We start from the raw sequence: 21,447 nt of genomic DNA on the forward strand, positions 1-21,447 counted from the left end.
CCGTTGTAAAGGAATTCCAATGGAGTTGATGCCTAATGGGACCTTTGACAATCCTGGAAATACTGAATGGTATTGCACTTAAAAATATTTGGGAAGACTGATATCCAGGTGAAAAGAAATGTGTAGATTTAAGGGAGTTACAAAAGAATCACATTTCAATTCTATCAAAAGACAGTTTATTACAATTTCTGTGGCTACTGTAGCTTGGGTCAACACAATGGTGCCACAGTAAGAGGCATCAGAACTTGGTTTCCACAGTATAATGTTGGTAATAATAACCAAATATTTGGTTCTTCCTCTTGGGCCATCTTTTGCTATCAAAATAGTATAAAAGGATTAAATATGGCTAACTTTCCCTCCAAGACCCCAATAGAATACATCATTTTTATTTCCTTGGGAAGCATGGCAGGGGTAGAAAGGGCACTTGGCTCAATCTACCAACTTTAGTACCAGGTGGGCTGACCATGGGCAATCCATTCAACTTCTATGAAACTTAGCTTCTTTCTTTCTCACATAAGTGTAATCACTTCCTACCTTCCTTCACAAGGTCACTGTGATAACCAGGGTAAGAGCTGGAAGAGAATCAGAAGCCATCTAGTCTAATCTCTTCATTTTATTGATGAGGAAACTGAGGCTGAAGGAGGTTAAATGACTGGCTCAAGGAAACTGTTTTTCTAATTATAAGCACTCAAAAAGACAAGCTGTTAATATTATCAGTTGTTTAGTCATTTCACTTGTGTCTTACTCTCTGTGACTCCATTTTGGGTTTTCTTGGGAAAGATACTGGAGTGGCTTTCCACTTCCTTCTCCAGCTCATTTTACTGCTGGGAAAACTGAAGGAAACTGGGTTAAGTGACTTGTGCAGGATCACACAGCTAGGAAGCATCTGAGGAGGGATTTGAACTCAGGTCTTCCTGACTCCAGGCCCTGTGCTCTATTCAACCTAGTTGCCCATTATTAATTAACATTGCATATCATATTAATTATAATATATAATTGCATATTATTAATTATATGTTATATTAATAATTGGCATTTATATGATACTTCATATGCAGAGATCTTTGCATATACCACTTCATTTGATTTCACCCAAGTTAGCAAAGACATGCATTTTATCCCATACAGAAATTAGTAACACAGATGTTCCAAGAACCAATATTTCCCCCTTGAGGTCAATTAATTACTTTTAGAATAATGGATCACAGGATCATAGCTTTAGATCTGAAGAGGATTTTCAAGGTTATCTTGTCCAATACTCTCACTTTACACTGGAGGAAACTGAGGACCAGAGAAGTTAAGTGACTTGCTCACACATAGCTAAAATTTGAACTCCAGTCCTGGGACTCTAAACCCAGTACTCTTTCCACTGTACACCTCAGGAAGAGACAACCCTAGGAGAAAATTCTACGCCAGAGAGTATCCCAAATAAATTCAGTCATGTCATAATCAGAAGAGTGAAAGTCTGAATACATTGAGTCCTGTTGTCTTTCTATCATACCCTCCCTTCATTCCTGAATCCAGAGCTGATCACTGGCTCTACCTTTTGTTCAGTTTAAGGGGGTCCAGTTACATGGCAGATATGGAACTGAGCTTATTTGGTTGAGAAAAGTAGGCTGAGCTCATTGCCATTATGATCTGATTCCATTAAATTGTCCTGAGTGAAGAGCACTCCAGGACAGACAAGCTCATAAAGGTTACATAAAACACAATATTTTGTCAAGGCAAGGACATACCGCAGAAGATCAGTATTGACAATTGAAAAAAAAAACACCGGAGAGAAGAAAGAGTCCTGACTTACCTGGAATAGGGATGATAGGAATGCTCTCATTGGGAACCACTCTGGGGGAGCTGCTATCTTCCACATAGAAATGAGCCGTTTGGAAACACTTTCTATTAAGGTAAGAAAAAAACATGCAAACTGAAATCCTGTGAGGCAAAAAGAAAGTTGAGACTGCTTTCTCTATTTTCATTGTCTTCTAGGAAATGTTTCTTTCCCTCTAGTTTTACATGTCATATACCATTTGATAACCAATCTAGTTGGGGGGAAAAGTCAATGGATTTAATAATGGCTAGCCTTTGGCCATTCAGGAAAAAAGATCTCATGTATCTAGAGAACACATGCACTGTGAGCTGCTACATTGTCCAACTTGCTTGTTAAAGGGGAACATTTAAGAATTTAAGTAGCCAGTTTTAGAAAAGGTAAATGATTCTCTCTCTCTCTCTCTCTCTCTCTCTCTCTCTCTCTCTCTCTCTCTCTCTCTCTCTCTCTCTCTCTCTCACATACACACACACACACACACACACACACACACACACACCTGCCATGGTTAAAAGTCTTACTGCATAAATGAAGAAATAGAAGATATTTCTGTGAGTTTAACTTTGAGATACTATGTTAGAAGTCATATCCCCGAAGCTCCATACACCACCCTCCAATAGGACACTTCTCACTCATCTCTCCTACTCAAAAGGTATGGGCCCCCCAAGCTAGAGAGAGATTCAAATAGGTACAAAAAAAACCCGACCAAGGGAGAAATCAACCAGCGACAAACAACAACACAGGCTGGACAGACTGGCCCTATTTGTGATGAGTCAAAATCTGCTTGAGAGCCAGCTGCCTGTCTGCTGGTTTGGCTTTTTTTTTGTTTTTACCTGTATGTAAGGCATAGCAGAGAGCAAGCACTGGTCATCCTAGGGCAGGTACTGAATGAAAAGCTTTGAGAGCTCCAAGAAGCCTGTGCTCACCGATGCTTCCTGGGACTGGGCTTTCCAGCATCCGCATCACTGCCCATTGCTGCCTTAATGAGCTGCTGGGAGCACCAAGTGAATATTTAATGAGCCTCCCTCCCTCCCTGTGAGTGGCTACTGTGGATTGGGAAGGGTCCCTGAGCGGTTGTCAGGGGCCTCAGCACAACTGCCAGAGCCTTCCAGAGAGAATGCCCTTCTGAGGTCCCCCTCCATGATGTATAGGGCAGCAGTGTCCAGATAGCCCTTTGGGTCAAAAGCACCCAGCTCATTCATGATGGATTTAGTCTCAAAAACTTGGCTTTTATCTGGGCCACCGCCCCAAGAGCCATAAGGAGCAAACTTTCCAGCTTCTTTTTTTTTTTCTTTTTTGAGAGGATTTCTTGAGAGGATCAGAATCTAAAGTAACCCGAATTTCCCTGTTTGGAACTTCACATGTATTCTGATGCTCTGAAGTCAGAAGCTGGAAAATGAAAAAATCAAACAACTCCTCTCGCTTCAAGCAGGTCTCAGTGGGGACTGGGAGCCCTGGAAGTCATGCAGGTTATGTGATCTGAGCTTTCTACAGGACTGGCACACCAGCATGCAATCAGAAAAGATCGTCTTTCACAGTGGGAGGCTGGATTTTTTTCCCATTTTTTTCTTTAAAAGCAGACTATTTTCAGACAGTGTCCTTAACCAATCTCACAGTTAAGCACTATGGGGAAAGAGCCTAGTCTGCCAGGGAGCCCATTAGGGTGATTTGGCATGCCAAACATGCCTGACACCTGCCTAACAAAGAAGTACAAAACTATTCTTCCAGAACTGAGAAGGGAAGAAAAATCAGTTTATCCAGGAACCATCTGTCATTTTTTTTCTTAAAAATATTTTCTTGTCTTTGTAAAAGACAGAATTTAAGTCCCTTGAGGGCAGGGATTGTTTCATTTTTGGCTTTGGATCCTCCACATGGCATGATGGATAGTCTTAGAGTCAGGAAGACTTGACTTCAAGTCTTCTGACATCTACTGGCTGTGTGAACTGGGACCTCATTTAACCTCTTGGTGCCTACATGAAACCCTTTTAAACTCTAAATTAGAGAGCTGGCTGCACTGGTAGAGCACGTGCCTTTATTGAGAGTGTTCTAAAGTAATGACATCATAAAGTCAAACAATCCAATTAGAGGTTAGCACAGTCCTTAATATGTGCCCACAGTAGGCATTTCAGAGTGCTTGTTGATTATCCTGGATACTTCACACCCTGGACAGAAAACTGAATAATCCTAGAAGCAAAAATACATATGAATATGAAATGCGTCATATGGCTGGGCTCTGATGTTTAAACAACCTCCTACTGAGTAAATCCATCTGAAATCCCACATAAATGGGCTCAGAGTTTCCTTTGTTTCTCCATGTCTAATATTGTTTGCCTGCCAGCAGACGATGAGCAACTTGAGAGAAATGGCCATTTCATTTCTGTCTGTATCCTCAGCACCCAGGGCAGTGCCTGACCAGAATGCACCTAGGAAATTCAAACCATCTCGTGTACTTATTCTTTGGATACTTATACATGTCCTTGTTGTTTTCCTTATTCCAATGTAACTACTTACAATGGATATGAAACAAGCCCTCAAGGGCTTATAACCTTCTTGCACAATAAATTCCTTAGAAATCCCATAAAAATATGAACAACTTATATGTTGCTTCCCTTCCAGGAGACTGTACACTCCCTGCAAATAGGGATCAATTCATTTATTATCTTTCTATTTCCAGTGCTTGGTACATAGTAGGCATTTAATAAATGTTTGCTGATTGATATTAGATTATCCAGTGCATCCCTTTGAGTTCTCATCAACATGGAAGATAATTTGTTCCACCTTCCCCCACTGCTAGAGCTTTCTGGAGGTTTAAAACAAGATTCAAGACAGAATTTATCTGTTAAAGAAGCTCTGAAATGCAAATGGTTCATAGACCATCGGATGGGGCATCTGTGCTAAAGAAACCCAGCTTCAGCGGACTTGTAGGATGTTCTGGCTCCCAGCTATCCAAAATTGTCCTTGCTGGGGCTCCCAAATCAATTCCTGCTGCTAGAGGAAGTCAGTCTTTTCCAAATGGAACCACCACTTTCAAATTCCAACCTCCAAGACTCCCAAAATACACACCCCCTACTAAGGATAAACGTCTTGCATCCACTTTTCACTTAGAGGCTGGTTCAGTTATGGCCACATCTAGGAACAGTCAAACTATATATTCCAAATATCTGTGTCAGGAAGATGACAGTTCACAACTCTGCAAACCAATGGCTCTGTCATCGTGGAAAGAAAATCATTTACAGGGGCAGAAAATCATACTCCTCTACCTCATATGTTAGGCTTTTGTTAATGACTTTTCCCAGGGGCAAAGTAACCATGTGACTGCCAGACAGCAGACACAACTGACATATATGGACAGGAACTAAGAGGACGGTGCACTAGGCAGATTAGCATGAGATGGAACCCTAGTATCCTTCCTCCAAAACATTGATTTGAGATGAAAACTAGGGTGGAAGGGGGTGAATTTTTACATGATTTTCATTCTAGAAAGTATAATAATTCACTAAAATATCTTTTACATGTCCCAAATCCTCAAATTTTCTTCCTTGAGCACTGAGAGATACATACACAACTATAAATTTTCCACTGTGATTTTCACATCCTCTAAAGAAAAGTAAATGGAATATATCAGGAGACAGAAGCATTCAGGGGAAGGAGTGTGGGCTCTAGAGTTAGTAGATGTGGGTTCAAATCTCACTTTTGAAGCTTAGTACCTGTGTTGTTGAGTCATTTTTTGGTTATGGTTGACTCTTCATGATCCCATTTTCTTGGCAAAGATCGGAGTGGTTTGCCATTTTCTTCTCCAGCTCATTTTACAGATGAGGAAACTGAGGCAAATAAGGTTAAGTGATTTGTCAAGGGTCCCATGGCTAGGAAGTGTCTGAGACTGGATTTGAACTCAGGAAGATGTGTTTTTCTGACTCCAGGCCCAGTGCTCTATTTACTATGCTACCTAAATTCTACATTTGAAGTTTAGTACCTGTATGAAAGTGGCAGGTCATTTAAACTCCTCACACCTCAGTTTACTCCTCTGTAAAATATGGGGGTTAGACTAGATGTCTTTGGAAGTCTTTTCCAGTTCTTAGTATTCTAAAACAGTGTTATCTGACTTGTTCCACCCAAGACACTTCATATCATGTCATTCTTACTGTAAAAAAATCTCCTTATTGCTTCCCAACTCCTTGGTCTGGCATTCTAGGTCCTCAATAATATCATTTCCAGCCTTATATTATTCCTGTTCAGGCACTCTATGGTCCAACCAATGGAAAACTCACTGTCCCTCATCAAACATGCCTGGTCTGCTGCTCAAGCTCTTGTCTACACCTAGGATTTCTTCCCCTCTGAGACTAGCATCCATCTAGTTGGTATGTCTTTTAAGTACCTGAATACTGACAAGCTTCTTGAGGGCAGATACATTTTACTTTTATATATGTTTCTAGCACTAAGCAGAGTGCCCAGAATATTTTAAGTACTTCCAAAATGCTTGTGGACTGATTTTGCCAACACTTCATTGCATTTGGAGTCTGGGGCCCTGGGATGAAATCCTGCCTCAGACACTAGCTATGTGACTATGGTTAAAGGAGCTGTTTCCTCATCTGAGAAACAGGGATCCCAGTCTTTGCCCTGGTGACCTCATAGGGTTGTTGTGAAGAAAGTGCTTTGTAGGCCAACCATGCAAATGGAAGATGTTATTATTATTTCATCCCATCTACAGTTTGGAGTATAAACTTCAACCTCATCAAATTGTTTAACTGTGGTAGTCAGGAAGAGAAAAATTATGGTCCAGTCAAACTTATCTTCTCGCTGCTACTCATCATCCGTCCTCTGTACCTTTGTACTAGATGTCTCCTATGCCTGCAATGCCCTCCCTGTTTACCTGCATTTCTTAGAAGTCTTGGTTTCTTTGAAGGTACAGCTCAAGTACACCCTACATGAGGACTTTCATAATCTCACCCTTCTTTCTTTCCTCCCCAGAGCTGCAACTGGTTTCTCCACAACACTTTGTGCCTATTTTTGTATGTGTCAGAAAGTGTTCATGTTGTCTTTTCTAGCTAGATTGCACACTCCTTCAGGAAAGGGACTATTGGCACTTTTGTCATTGAGTCCCCGGTACCTGGCACAGAGCAGGTGCTTAAACATTTGTTGATTAGCTGAATGATCATTTCTGATACAGGAGAAATACAGATATACATAGAAAGCTTGGAATTAGCCAAGTTTGTAACAAGTAACTAGGAACAGAATTCTGCTACTGTCAGCAAACTCTATAACTGTGTAATACAGTAGAAGTAAGATCAGGAATATCTTGGCCCAAATTCTACTGCAGATACGAACTGTGAGATAGCCTTTCTGGGTCTGAGCACTTCATCTCAAAATGATGGGTTTAGATTTGATGGCATGTGGAGTCCTTTGCAGATCTGAATTCATGATTCTATGAATAATAAATGGGATCTAACTGGTAAATGTGGTCATTTTTCTAAAATGGTATTTTCTCGAATTCAAATGGAATCCTATTTGAGATGCCCCACCATGGAGGAGATGTGACCTGGGCTCTCAAAGGCTCTGCTGATGGAATCCAGGATATGGCCAGTCGAATTGAGCTAGGAGACATTCAAGATGGTCCTGGTGATGGGTTATTACAACTGCAAGAGAACCAGTTTAGGTAAATTCAGAGAAGCTTACCACCAGAAGACTGGTCACCAGGCAATCAGCTCATGAAGATGCTCTACTTAGGTACAGTGGGTGGAATTGTGATCTTTGGCAGCTAAAGGGGAACCTACATACAGAAAACCATCAGTCCTCAAAGGGTTTTCTTTTGAATGACAGTTGGCTTGTATGAGGAAAAAAGAGGCTGGCATGAGTCCCCAATACTGAAAGGGCATTTTAATTGGATAAATCAGAGTTCAATCACTTATACATATTTCATATTTCATGGGATCATAGATCCAGAACTGAGAAGGACCTCAGGGGTCATATGGGACTTTCTTCTCATTCCCTTCTTACCTATTTCCCCAGAGGAAAAAGTAATTTTTAGAGTCCATTTGGCCATGCCTCACCTTCTTCCCTCTGTATTCTCTTTAAAAAAAAAAATGGAGCCCCCATAGAGGTGGAGGACCGTGGGTGTGAGACACTGCATACCATGTCCGACTTTTCAATATGTTGGATAGTTTTGATGATCCTTCTCCCCCCAACCTCCATCATTCTTTGTTCTGAGACAGGAGTTGTTAGCCTTTTTTTGTGTCCATGGACCCCTTGGGCTGTCTGGTAAAGTCTATGGATTCCTCTTCAGAATATGGTTGTTAAGTGAATCAAGTAAAATACAGAGTATTACAAAGTACATAAATGATATTGAAATATAGTTATCAAAACATTTTTTTAAAATTCATGGACCCTAGGTTAAAAATTCCTATTCTAAGGGATGGCTCTCTGGGGTAGGTCAAAGATTCAGTGGGAAATGTAGATAATACAAAATCAAAAGACTGTAACAAAATCTTATTTACAAAAAAGATATCTACATCTTCACACACCTATATATAAATGTGTGTATATTTACATATGTGTATGTATGTAAATAAATATCAATAAAATGCATGTGTGTATATAGGTATGTCTGTAGTCATGTAAATATCTTGATTATGTCTGCCAACTAAATCTTCTTTCCATGAGCCTAGACTGGGCCATTGGTAATGTGCCTTCTTTGACTTCCCTTCCTCCTCACCCCAAATAACAGCATGTGCTGTACCCCCTCTCTGATTTCATGATATACATTTGTTTTAGAGCCCAGAACAAAACAAAACAAAATTCTCCAGTAGCCCCTTAGGAGAGACAAAAGGATGGCTTGCCTTCCAACCCTTAATTAGCCCCAGGAAGTCACTGGAGAAAGATGAATTTTGAAAGCCCGTAGGCAGTAACCTATGAGAAGTAAGCCCAAGCAAGACCCTTTCCCCCCAGCCCAGCAAAGGAGGAAATACCAGAAGGCACAAAGTCTAGCTGGCCACAGGAAAAACACGTCAGAGAATTTGCAGAAACCAACTCAGTCATCCTTGGAGACTGGGAGCCAGTAACTGAGCCAGAGGAACCCAAGTGTGAGGCTGGCTATCAGTGACGGGGCAGCCCCTTCTAAACTTCCAGGTTAACTGGAACTTCCTAAAGCCCCACTAAATGTTTCCATGACCATAAGCTGAATACTGGTGTTCAAAGCCCAGGTCTTTTAGAATTTATGCCATAAACTTTTAAACGCTTTGTCTATCCTTTCAGTCGCCACCTAGGCCAGACCATTATGAGGCATCAGAGTGAAAATAATATAGACTTTGGAGTCAACAGACCTGGCTTCGAATCACTCTTCTGTCACTATCTTTGTGACCTAATGCTTCTTAGCCCCATTTTTCTCCTCTGTAAAACAGGCAAAACAAAAGCCCAGGGCTGAGCATTAAATATTAGTGACTATTCCGTCCCATTGCCTTAAACGCCATCTCTTCCACGAGATGTTTCCTTATGCCTCCAGCTGCTGGTGACCTCCCAATTACCTGATATTTGCATGGCATATTTTTTGGTATATACTTAAACATGTAGACATTTTCTCCTTACCCCTGCCCCTGATAAAGTGTGATTGCTTTAAAGAAGGAGGTTATTTTCTTTTTCATATGTTAGTATTCTTAGTGACCAGCACATATTAAGAATTGAATACGTGCTTGCGGATTGATTTTATATTCCCAATACCCAGCACAGTGACAGGCACCTAACTGTTTTTCAGTTGTGTCCAACTCTTCATGGCCCCATTTGGGGTTTTCTTGACAAAGATACTGGAGAGATTTACCATTTCCTTCTCCAGCCCATTTTACAGATGAGGAAACTGAGGCACACAAGACTAAGTGACTTGTCCAGAGTCCCCCAGCTAAAGTGTTTGAGGCTTGATTTAAACTTGGGCAGATGAATCTTCCTGACTCCAGCCTGGCACTTAGCTTCAGTAACCGCACATAGCAGGCACTTAATAAATGCTTGTTGACAGATCTGTAGCTCACTTAACACAGTATGCACACAGTAGGCACTTAAATGCTTATTGATTAGTATCCCCAAAGCATAGCAAAGTACATAGCAGAGAGTAGGTGCTTTAAAAATTCTTGTTTTTCAATTGAAACTAGAGCGACCTTTCCAGTAATAAGAGACAGCTTGATAAAATGCAACGAGTATTTTTAATCTCAGCTCTAAGGCTACCCAGCTGTATGATCTTGGCCAAATCATTTGCCTTCCCAAGACTTCCATTTCCTCCTTCGTGAGAAGAGGGGAAACAGGTCTAGGTGACTCTGGATGGCAACACTTCCCAGCATTGCTGATTCAAGTCTTTTTATTTTTTTTTAGCTGAGAAAATGTAACTTATGAAAGCTAAGTACATGCACTGGGAACAGCTTTTGTTCATAATGTAGTCAACGTCAACTTGTATCAATAAACTGTCACTTCCACTCCCTTTCCTCACCACAAAAACACGTACCACCACCAACACATATGACAATCTCCTGTGTTTAATTGACTCTCTTGTCTGTTACAAAACACACACACACGGTCTGTGCTCAGTTACCGTGACAATGCCCGGCTCGCTCTCCAGATGAGGCAGCCCCTGTCTATTCCTGGCCTAACTCAGGAACTCCATGTTGATGTATGGAAATGAGAAGCCAGAGCCTTTGACTTCAAATTAAGGCCCATTGTTCTGCAGCCACATCGGGCCAATAACTAGTTTGCTAACAAAGTGCGTCTCAAAATTCTAATTGCAGGCCAGGAATGGGCAGTTGGAGAGGGGTGCCGATGAATATTAATTAAACCATCCTAACTGATTTATATACTGCCCTCATTTAAGTCTACGACAGGGCTCTCTCTAAGAAACCCATTTCGACACGTGCCCTCGCACGCAGTGATTTCATTAATATTTATTCTCCTAAGTGGATTTGCTGTAGTAAGCTGTGTATTAATATTAGCCACTTACAAATGGAAAAATGAAAATGTCAGTGTGATTTAGAAACACAGGATGGGGGCTGAGTTACAACACGAGGGATTGGACTGAAAAAAAACCAAACAAAAACCAAAAGTTCTTGGTGTGTGTATTTTTTGGTTTTCTTCCTAACTTTAGGCATAGTATAGTACATGGTAAGTATTTAATAAATGCTTGCTTACTGACTGACAAGGATAACTGCTCAAATGCCATCTCTCCCATGAAACCTGCCCTAATGCAGCAATACTCAGTCAGAAACGACCTTTCCCTCCTTGTAATACTCATTGAGTGTTGTCATTTCCAGAAAATGCTAGCTATACTCAAGTCATCCTCTCACACCCAATCATGGACTCAGCATCTGGGTCTCTGAGAGGTGAGCTTTCTCTATATTTTACCTGGAACTAAGCCGCCATACCACTTCCCAGCCATTTCCTACAGTGACTCATTTCCTACTTCTATCTCCCAGTCAGAATTTAACTTTCTTGAGGAAAATATTGCCCTACTTATATTTTATTTTATTATATAATTACATGTAATACACACATAATACATAATTATACATTTTATTATATAAGTAATATTCCTTACATATGTATTCCTGGAGCTTAGTAGTATCTGATACATGGGAAACATTGAATAAATACCTTATTTATCCACTCATTCTATTCATTCATTCTCCTGCACCTTGTCATGATTATTTTTGCAATATCCGTATTAGCTGAGAGGTCCTCCAGATGCCATTGTTGGCAGAACCTAGGATCATAACTAGTATAAATAAAACCTTAATGAGATACCTGAAGAGCTGGATTCATCCTAATAGCCCATACTGGAAAAACCAAGTCTATGATGAATGCCTGTTGTGTTCCACTAGCCCATTGAGTTAAGATTGCCAGTTCCTAGAACTTAGATACTGCTTATAGACAACAGGTTTTGTCCAAGATTGAACGGTAGCATCATAGGGAAGGCAATGGAGGTGGAGTCAGGAAGACCTAGGGCCATTCTACCTCTGATACTTCGTAGCTGGGAGACTCTGGGTTTAATCTCTCCAAGTCTCAGTTTCAATATCTGTAAAATGGGAGCGTTGGACTCAATGCTTCTAAAGACCATTTGAGTTTTAAATCTATTATCCTATGACTAGGAGGGAATGAACAGGCCAGACTGTATTTGGGAAAAGTCACAACATTCCTTTCCAACACCTCCATCTGAGCTCTGAAAGAAAAATGTGTTTTTAGAAATTTTAACACTGATATTTTTCTGGTGATGCCACATGGCTATGAATCTGGGAATATTATCTTCAAAGAAAAAACTTGTGGGAAAACTGAAAGGCCTCAGGGAGACAAAGAGTGTGTACAAATGGACCGAAGCACATTACCAAAGATAGATGGTGTACAATGAGTGTTATATCCAATAACAACAAATTAAGAATCTTATTAAGTGCTTACTATGTGCCAGGCTTTGTATTAAATGCTGGGTAGACAAAGAAAGGCAAAGAATTGACCTTGTTCTCTCACAAGCTAACAGGGGAGACAGCTCGGAAACAACTATGTATAAAGATGGTGTGTGTGTGTGTGTGTGTGTGTGTGTGTGTGTGTGTGTGTGTAGGTAAACAGAGATAATCACAGACAGAAGGCACTAGCACTATGGGGATTGGGAAAGACCTCTTGTAGAAGATAGGATTTTTAGCTGAGACTTGAAGAAAGCCAGGGAATCTAGGAGGTGGAGATGGAGAAGGAGGTTATTCCAGGCATGAGAGATGGCCCATGAAAAGACCCAGAGTCAGGAGGAGGGCTGTAGAAGAAACAGCAAGGAGGCTAATGTCAGTGGATCATAGACCATCATGGAGAGGAATGTAAGGAATAACTAGAGAGGAAATGGATGGTTCAAAAAGAAAGCACTTTGGCTACACAGTGACAGTGAGGTATCATGGCTACCACCATGTGTTAATGGTAAAGATCCATAGGTGGTATCTCACCATGCTGGCTGTAGGATTTATGGAAGGACAAGAATTACATGTGATGAGAAGAAATGGATGGGTTGTGGGAGGGGGTACCCCCAAGCAAGATCACATAGATGAAGAAATGGGAACGATATGTGCGTCCATGTGCATACATCTGTGTTCACACACAGCATACACTCCAGGACCAGATGAAAGTTCATTGAAGGCAAGGCTCATGGCCATCTTTCTCCCTTGTATCTGTAATTACCTCGTAGACTACATACAGTAGGCAATCAGCCTATAGTGTTGTATAGTGGAATGAGCAGTGTAAGAGAAGTCAGAGGAGCAGAGCTGAGATATCACCTCTGTCACTTACTACTGGCTGATTTTGGTCAAGCTGTTTCACTCGTAGGTCCTTTGCCTTCTCACGTGTAAAGTGAGGGTGTTCGACCAGACTGTTGCTACAGTCCCTTCTTGAGCTAAATCTTTGATCCTATGAACAAATCCTTTGTTCAGTACGAATGAAGAAGCCAGCAAGAATAGGCATGTGTTGGATTTTTCTTCACTCCTGTGTTTTAGCTTATAAAACACATCAAGGGGTAGACCCTTTAAAAATCTTAAAACACCTTAAACTCTAAATGGAGGTTTTCATAGAAAATAGATCAAGAGGATCATGATTCATGAAGTCAGAATTCACTGAAAGGTTTGCTTAATTAGAGAGGTCATTTAAAATAAGTTGTTTTTTACAGAACTACCATATGCATATCCCTTTTTCTACACATAGGCTCCTCCTCCAATGACCCTTTTTTAGCTTGGAAAGAAGCAGCTCAAGTTTAAGACAAATGAGGTGAGGGAAAGGAAAGAGCTGTGCATTTGAACCCAGGAGAAAAACAATTCAGATATTTCCATGTTTCATGTGTTGCTTATTACCGTGGGGAGAAGGAAGTCAGAGTCCAATGGCAAGAGTTATCCTGGGAGACACAAATTACCTGCCATTACCGTTCTTCCCCCACTTGCCAACAAATGATGCACCTCCCTCCTTCCCTAAGAGCTCCCAAGAGAATATAACCTCCTCCTGCTCCACATTAAGCCAGCCAGGAAATTCCAGCGGACATCTTGGAAAGATCAAAGGCCCACCTACACTTTCTAGAAGATAACAGTCCAAAGGCCACTTCATAAAGTACCTTCTTGACAAGGCTACGGTTGTTCAACTGCTGTAAGTTTTATATTATACTTGGCCATAAGGGATGGGTGTTCCCTGTACTTCCCAAAGCTTCCAGCTGTGAGGGGGTGGAGGAGGTTATAGTGTCTGAGGCATTGAGATGGAGGAGCTGTTTCTTTATTTGTGTTTAGCTGCAAATATGGTGCGCATCTGGACTGAATACACTGAGCCGATAAAAGATTTTGCTTTGGGGAATCTCCACTGGCTTTTACCAGCTGTTTGAGAATTAGCTATGTAAAACTCCATTGAAGGATAACAGCAAAAGAATGGATGTTTCAACTTATTTACTACAAATTGGGTGGAAGGACAAGGAAGATAAACGTCATTTAGTCAGAAGCTTTCATTCATAAATTACTTATCATCTGTCAGACCCAGAAGTGGTGCCCAAGATAGTTGAAAATAAACCACACTTTAATTCTATTTAAGGACCATCTGAGCAATAGTATTGTGTAATGGAAAGAAAGGCAACTTCACAGTCAGGAAGACTTAGGTTTAAGTCCTGACTCTGATACACACTGGTTGTGCAGCCCTAACTAAATCATTTGGCATCTCAGTGCCCTGGGCAATTCTGTGACTGTAAGTTACAGGGCAGGTACCTATCTGTGCTAGTGGAGGGTCTTTCCATACCAGGAGTTCCCCTTAAGCCAATGAAATCCTGTCTAAACCAAAAATGTCTCATTTAAAAAAAAAAAGAGCATAGGACGCTTAAACAGTAATATATGCTAGTTACTGAGATACTGGTGACCTCTCACCTGGGAAATCTCTAAATTAGAGACTCAGTGCCAAGCTACTCTGACGGAGGCAGTTCTGTCTAGGGGATAGAGTGCTGGATCAGGAATCAGGAAGACCTACGGGTCAATCCCTGCCATGCCCTAAACCCAGCATGCCACCATCTGCTTTTGTGCAAATTGTGTCCTATGAGTAAAATGTCCTCTTTTATGGAAAGCTGACCCCATCCTCCTCAATGCTAGTACTTGGTCACTCCTGAAATGATGTGGTATTGACAGTTGTGTACATGCTGTATTCTCCAGTGGCACTTCTCTGCTAGGGCAGGGTTTGCTTGTGACCTTGTCTCCGTAGTCCTAATACCTAACAGTCTCCTAGCAGATACCTATATGAACTTGAGCCAGTGGGATAAAAAGAAGAGGCAGATCTGAAAACACATTGGAAAGACTTAGATCTGAAGTCAGGAGGTCTGGACGCACATATTAACTGTTCTACTTAGTAATGACCTCTCTGGGTATCAGTTTACTCACGTGCAAGATGACAGAATTGAATGAGATGACTTGTTGTACCCCTTTTGGCTCCTAATCTTAACATAAGACACAGGACCTGGAGCTGAAAGGTACCTTCCAGGTCATCTACTGACTAGATTCTAGTCCATGGCCAAAGAAACCCAAAGCCATATTGCTTGAAGGGCATTTTTGTTTGGTTTTCTAAGAACTCTGAGTCTGAAATATACTCTTCTTTTTATAAGAGTCTGTTGAAGAACTGGGCATTTTTGCTTTGCACAAAGACAGTGTCCACATGAAGTTCCTTGTGTACATGAGTTATTGCATGGAAGAGGAATTGTTTTCTTTTACCCTAGAGGGTCAAATGTGAGGCAATGGGTGTAAGTTGTAAGGGGCATAGGGAAGACTTCCTAGTACTTAGAGTGAACCAAAAGTGGAACAGGACTGTCTTGGGAGGTAGTGAGTTTTCCCCTTCCTAGAGGTATTCAAGCACAAGTTGGATGAAAGCATTCATGGGGGATACTAGAAAGAGGATCTTTGGAGAAGAGTTGCAGTGGGGGGTCAAAGAGGCCCTTTCTAGCCCTGAGGTTGTGTTATCTGGGGAATTGCATTTGGGGTTTACTTTTGGAATTCTGAAATGAGATTAGTGAATGAATCCCCTAAAATAAAAGAAAGAGTTTTTAGGGGAGATAATTCCGTTCTGCACTGTAATGGCTTTTGCTTTTCATTGTCTTATAAGGAAACCAATTACATGTAGCATTTAAAAGAAAATAGATCCTTTTCTTACTCATTAATCCTTAATTTCCACAGAATATTTTCTAACTACTTGGGCAAATCAAAGAGTCATATTTGTTTTTACTAAAGAGGTAAAGAAATGGTTATATTTTTGCTTTGATTTATAGATAAAATTCTGCTGTAACCTATGTAAAATGCCCTATCATAACACAACCTAAGGGGCTAATTAACTTGTTAATAAGAAATGGAATTTGTGTAAGGTCATCTGTGATAAACCTTTCTTTTTAAGTGTCTTAATTGTGCTGTTTAGATCATCGCTGCTTTCTAGGACAAGAATTTTTCCATTGAACATTCAGGCGGCTATAAGCTCCTTGAGGGCAGAGGCTTTTTCCTTTTCTTTTAGTGTCCCCCATTGTCTAGCACGATGTCTGACTCCTAACAAATGCTTGTTGACTGATTGTAGCCACTTTATCTATCTCATCTGCTTATCCCCGAATTTCATTCTCTTCTTTGGAAAACAGAGGATCCTTTGGTCGACCTCCACTCTCCTGACCCTATTTCATTCCTCTCTCCCCTCCAATTATTAACTAACCTCATTCAGAGAGATTCACTTGAGATTTTCTCCTGGGGTAAAGCTTAATGCATGCATCATTTTGAGTAAAGAAAACTTTCTAGAACATGCAAATACCTGAAACTTGGGAAAAAACAGGATGCAAACACCCCCTCCCCCAATTCATGCCTCCCCCTTGACCCCTTCCCCCCCAAAAAAGAGTCAGAAGAAATGCATTCATTGGAGTAAGCAGCATAAGGCAGAATATCAGAATATTCTGAGTTGTTCCAAAGCTGTAGGGTATTACAGTTCTCGCTCAGAACAGGAAACCAACATTATGGGAAGCATGGAGCTGTTCAAGAGGTTCAGCCATATTACATTGCAACAAACAAACAAAAGGAATTCAAGAAGCCCATCCCAGCAATCGAAACTCCCCACCTGAACTCCACTGCCCTCACCTGCTCCCCTTCTTTCCTCTCTCCCCAGAAGAAGGCACTTCACGGAAACGTCTGGGAGAGCCCTTGGACTTTATTTTGTTACACCCTCTAAACAAACAAAAACAAAAGAGAAAAGGTATAGAAAACAAGATTTTCAATTGGCTGCCGAGAGTTCTACTTCAAGCGATCCCCTCCCTTTATGCCACAGACATCCCCGTGTCCCATCATTCTGCCTCCTTCTATAAAAGTGCATTAAATAGAATCTTTGGGGTTTATTTTATGCTAAGCTAGGGAAACATGAAAGGAGAATGTCTGCTTCGAGGGCACTTTCCTTTAGCTATAGTCTGATTGGTCTATTCATCCTAATATGGAAGAAAGACTTTTCTTCTAATAAAAATGCCCATCCTTGCATTTAATAAATGTAGATTGAATTGACTGGTACCTACTTTTCAACATATAACATGATGGCTATACCAAAGAAATGGAGTTAAACTAGATTATCAATAATAACAAGACATTCCATTATATATGTAAGTTGCATATATCATTTCGAAGTTTGCTGAGCACTTTACATAATTCTCTCATTTGATCGTCACACCAACGTATGAGACCGATGCTATTATTATCCCCATTTTGAAAAGAGACTAAGGCAGACAGGTTAAGTGACTTGCTCAGGGTCACACAGCTGGTAATGTCTAATTTCTATAAAATGAACATGTAATGATGATGATGATGATGGTGGTGGCTCACTGTTATGCAAAGCTCTTGACATTGACATGAGATGGTGGCAAGACGATGCTGAGAGACAACTGGATTCAGAGGAAGAGGATGCAGGTTCTAGTGCCTGCTCTGTCCTTTACCATCTTTGTGACTTTGGGCCAATTTCTGTGTGCTATAAAATGGAGGCCTCTAAGGCCCCTTGAAACTCTAAATCTATTATTTATGCTGATCTCTAAGGATAATCTTTTGGCTTTTTTTCTGTTCCCGGGTCTTAGCACGGTTGAGTTGTTTCAGGTATGTCTGACTTTCTTCAATGCCATTTGGGGTTTTCTTGGCAAAGATAGTGGAGTGGTTTGCCATTTCCTGCTCCAGTTCTATTTTACAGATGAGGAAACTGAGGTAGTAATGTGACTTGCCTAGGGTCCCACAGCTAGTAAGTATCTGAGGCTAGATTTCAACTCGGGTCCTCCTGACTCTAGGGCTGGTGCTCTATCCATTGTACCACCTAGCTACCCTGCTGGCACATAGTAGGTGCTTAATAAATGTGTACTGACTAATGCATTCTCACAACCACTCTGAGGGAGAAGAAGATAAATATTAGTGCTTTAATTTTACAGATAAGGCAAAAGAAGCCCAGAGAGATTTAACTAATGTGGTCAAGGTCAAGAGATAGTGAGACCACAGTCAGGACTAGATCCAAGCTCTCTGATTTTAAATTCAATGCTCTTTTCTTCCTGCAATTGTTTAATCTGAGCCTGGTTTCAGTGGTGGTGTATTTTCTTGTTGTAATATCTAGTTTTAGAGTCTTGCTTCAGGATGCTGAGATATTAAACAACTTTCTCAGAGTCATAAAGCAAGTAGCTATAAAGGACATGACTTGAACCCAGGTTTTGTAACAAGATGATTTTAGCTCTTCCATTAATTTTCCTTCATATGGGTATTGTAGAACATCAAGCTAAGTGGCGCAGTGGATAGAGGGCATCCCCTGAAAAAAGGAAAGACCGCATTTCAAACCTGACCTCAGATGCTGTCTAGTTGTGTGACCCTGGTTAAGTCCCTTAACTTGCCTCAGTTCCTTCATCTGTAAAATCGAGATAATAATAGAGCCTACCTCCCAGGGTTGTGAGGATAAAATGAGATAACAATTGTAAAGTGCTTGGCATAGGGCCTGGCAAGTCGTACATGCTATGGAAATGTTAGGTATTATTACTGTCATCATTCTTCTTACAGACTTTTGGCATCTACCACTTTACACTGCAGAAGCCACGCTTCTGGCCTCTGACACTGACAGGCAGGTGACTCAGAGTATAAAGATCACCTCATGACGGCAAAGTTGACCATGGCACCAATTCTGAGTCTTTTTCTGCCTTTCAGATTCAAATCGCCAAGTCACCTGGGACCAAGCTATATCCCAGCTTCTCTCCCTACCAAAGACAAAGCAAAACAAGTTTTTTCCCCCTCAGATAAGAACTTAACAACTGTTCAAACAACCTCACTCAAACTTTTCCTAGTTTATGGAAGCCAACTTTTTCTTTGCAAAGCTCCATGGATTCTCTTTCTATTGTTTTTGTCTCAAACTGTGATATCTTTCACCTATGTAGGGAATACCGAGGGGGTCATAAGACCAAAGAGTTAGACTGGAAAGGACCCCTGAGGTTACCAAGTTCAATCCCATTATTTTATACGTAAGGAAACTGAGTCCCAGATAGCATAAGTGACTCGTCCATGGTCACAAGGCTCTTAAGGGTCAGAGGTGTGATAAGAACCCAGGGCTTTTGGATTCTCCTCCCTCCACAGAAACCAAGTGGCACTTAGTTGGTCATTTGGCATCTTATGGCTCTGTCTGGGGACCTGGAAAGACACAGTCACACAGTGGGCCTGTGTTGGAGGCAGCCTGAAGCCCAAATCTTCTTAACCAAAAGGCTGGCTCTAGACTACACCAATTACTCTCTCTCACTTTTCAGCAGCATTCTTAAAACTTCAGAACACCAGATAAGTTACAATAAAAAGTCTTTCTTATCAGAATAGTCTGTTAGGTATTTATTATTAAATATACATTTTAAGGAAGGCATCAATAAACTGGAGAACATCCAGAGGAGAGAGGCCAGGATGGTGCAGGGTAATAAGAGAACTGGCTGAAAGAGTCAGGGATATTTAGCTTAGAGAAGAGATGTCTGGTAGATGAGGGGTGTGCGTGTGTGTGTGTGTGTGTGTGTGTGTGTATGTGTGTGTGCACGTGCACGCACACATGTATATGTGTGATTTTCAAGTATTTCAAAGGCTGCCATGTACAAATTGGATTAGATTTATTCTTCTGGGCCCCAGAAGATACAACTAGAAACAATGGATGAAAACGGCAAAGATACTTAGGCACAATGTCAGGAAAAACCTTCCAATAATGAGAGCTATCCCAAATTACCTGGGGAGGTTGTGGAGAGACTCACTGGAGGTCTTCAAGAGTGACTTTGGCCAAAGATGTCAATGAATTTAAAAGTTTCCAGATAAGCAACACTTCCATGAGAAATACCCAAGAAAATATGAAAAGATACATCAGATGAAACAAAGGTTCAATTGAGAGAGAGAGAGAGAGAGAGAGAGAGAGAATCTCAAAGATTGTGCAATGGTTGAGGCAAATTAGAGCAAAATCATGGATATGCAGAGGGGAACTAGAACCTAGCTACTCTCTCTAGATCTACAGCAAGGCAGAACCACCCTAAGAATATCAGGGAAAAGCTTGGGGTTGACCTAGCCCAGCCAAGAGTACAGAAGGAGACAAAGCCTGGCCCTGGCAGAGTGCCAGGGCAGAAAAGGCCAGAGACCTGAATAAATAGAAGACAGTTCTTAATATAATGAAGAAATACTAATACTAAATTAAAAGAACCTCAAGAGAAAAACTCAGATGAATTCCATAATAAGTGAAGGTAGAGCCCTGTTTAAAAAAAAAAAAAAAAGAATGGACTAGCCACAAAAACTTTAAGGATGGAGGTCTTTACGCATAGGCTTGATAGATGGATAGACAGACAGACAGATAGATAAATAGATAGAAGGACAGATAGATGGTAAGATAGATGATATACATATATATGTGTGTATGTGTGTGTACAGACAGATATGTGATCATGGATAAACTGAGAGATGGATAAATAAATGAATAGTTAATAAACAGTTGCCACATAGAAGGAGATGAATAGTTTGCTAGATAGTTTCAAAGACTGATGATAGAGATGACATAGATGAGGATATATAGATGGATAACTGGATAGATGGATACATAGATAGATGAACAGAAAGAAGGAAAGAAAGAAAGAAAGAAAGATGATAGATAGATAGATAGATAGATAGATAGATAGATAGATAGATAGATAGACAGACAGACAGACAGACAGACAGAGACAGACAGATGCTAAGTGCTAGGTCATTTAATAAGTGTTTAGTTGGCTATGCTGCTTTGGGGATTCATTTTGGATATGGGTTTGACTGGATGACCGCTAAACTTCCTTCTAACTGTGAAATTTGGTAATTCTGCAATTCACTCACTGGCTTTTTACTCCCTGGACCATCTCTTTCTCTCTCTGACATTTTCGGGTTCCTCTCCCTTCATTTTCCCATGACCTTCAAATAATTTCAATCCATTTATTCCTATAATTTTTAGATTCTGCATTAGGAAAAGGTGCTTGGCAAGAATGCAAGAAACTAAGGAAAACAAACTCCTGAACCACAAACACAGAGTGGGTAGTCAGCAATTCCTCTGCCTCCCTCTGCAGAATGTCTCTGGGAACTGCATGGGAAAACATCCTTCACCAGAATTCTCTGAATGTG

The 21,447-nt window shown here is 40.8% G+C and overlaps 1 protein-coding gene across 2 annotated transcripts in view; it reads right to left on the reverse strand.

The window, feature by feature from the left end:
- PTPRG (protein tyrosine phosphatase receptor type G) overlaps positions 1–21,447 on the reverse strand; it is a 796,984-nt gene that overhangs the window by 71,895 nt on the left and 703,642 nt on the right. The window contains exons 14-15 of one of the 2 annotated variants that reach the window (XM_072650205.1): positions 16,930–17,016; positions 1,802–1,893 (exon numbers count right to left, since the gene is read on the reverse strand). In XM_072650205.1, coding sequence (XP_072506306.1) covers positions 1,802–1,893; positions 16,930–17,016 — 179 coding nt within the window. The remainder of the gene's footprint in view (positions 1–1,801; positions 1,894–16,929; positions 17,017–21,447) is intronic. The other variant, XM_072650203.1, reaches the window with a different exon arrangement.

This window comes from Notamacropus eugenii, chromosome 3 (assembly GCF_028372415.1).
Source record: "Notamacropus eugenii isolate mMacEug1 chromosome 3, mMacEug1.pri_v2, whole genome shotgun sequence".
NCBI lineage: Eukaryota > Metazoa > Chordata > Mammalia > Diprotodontia > Macropodidae > Notamacropus > Notamacropus eugenii.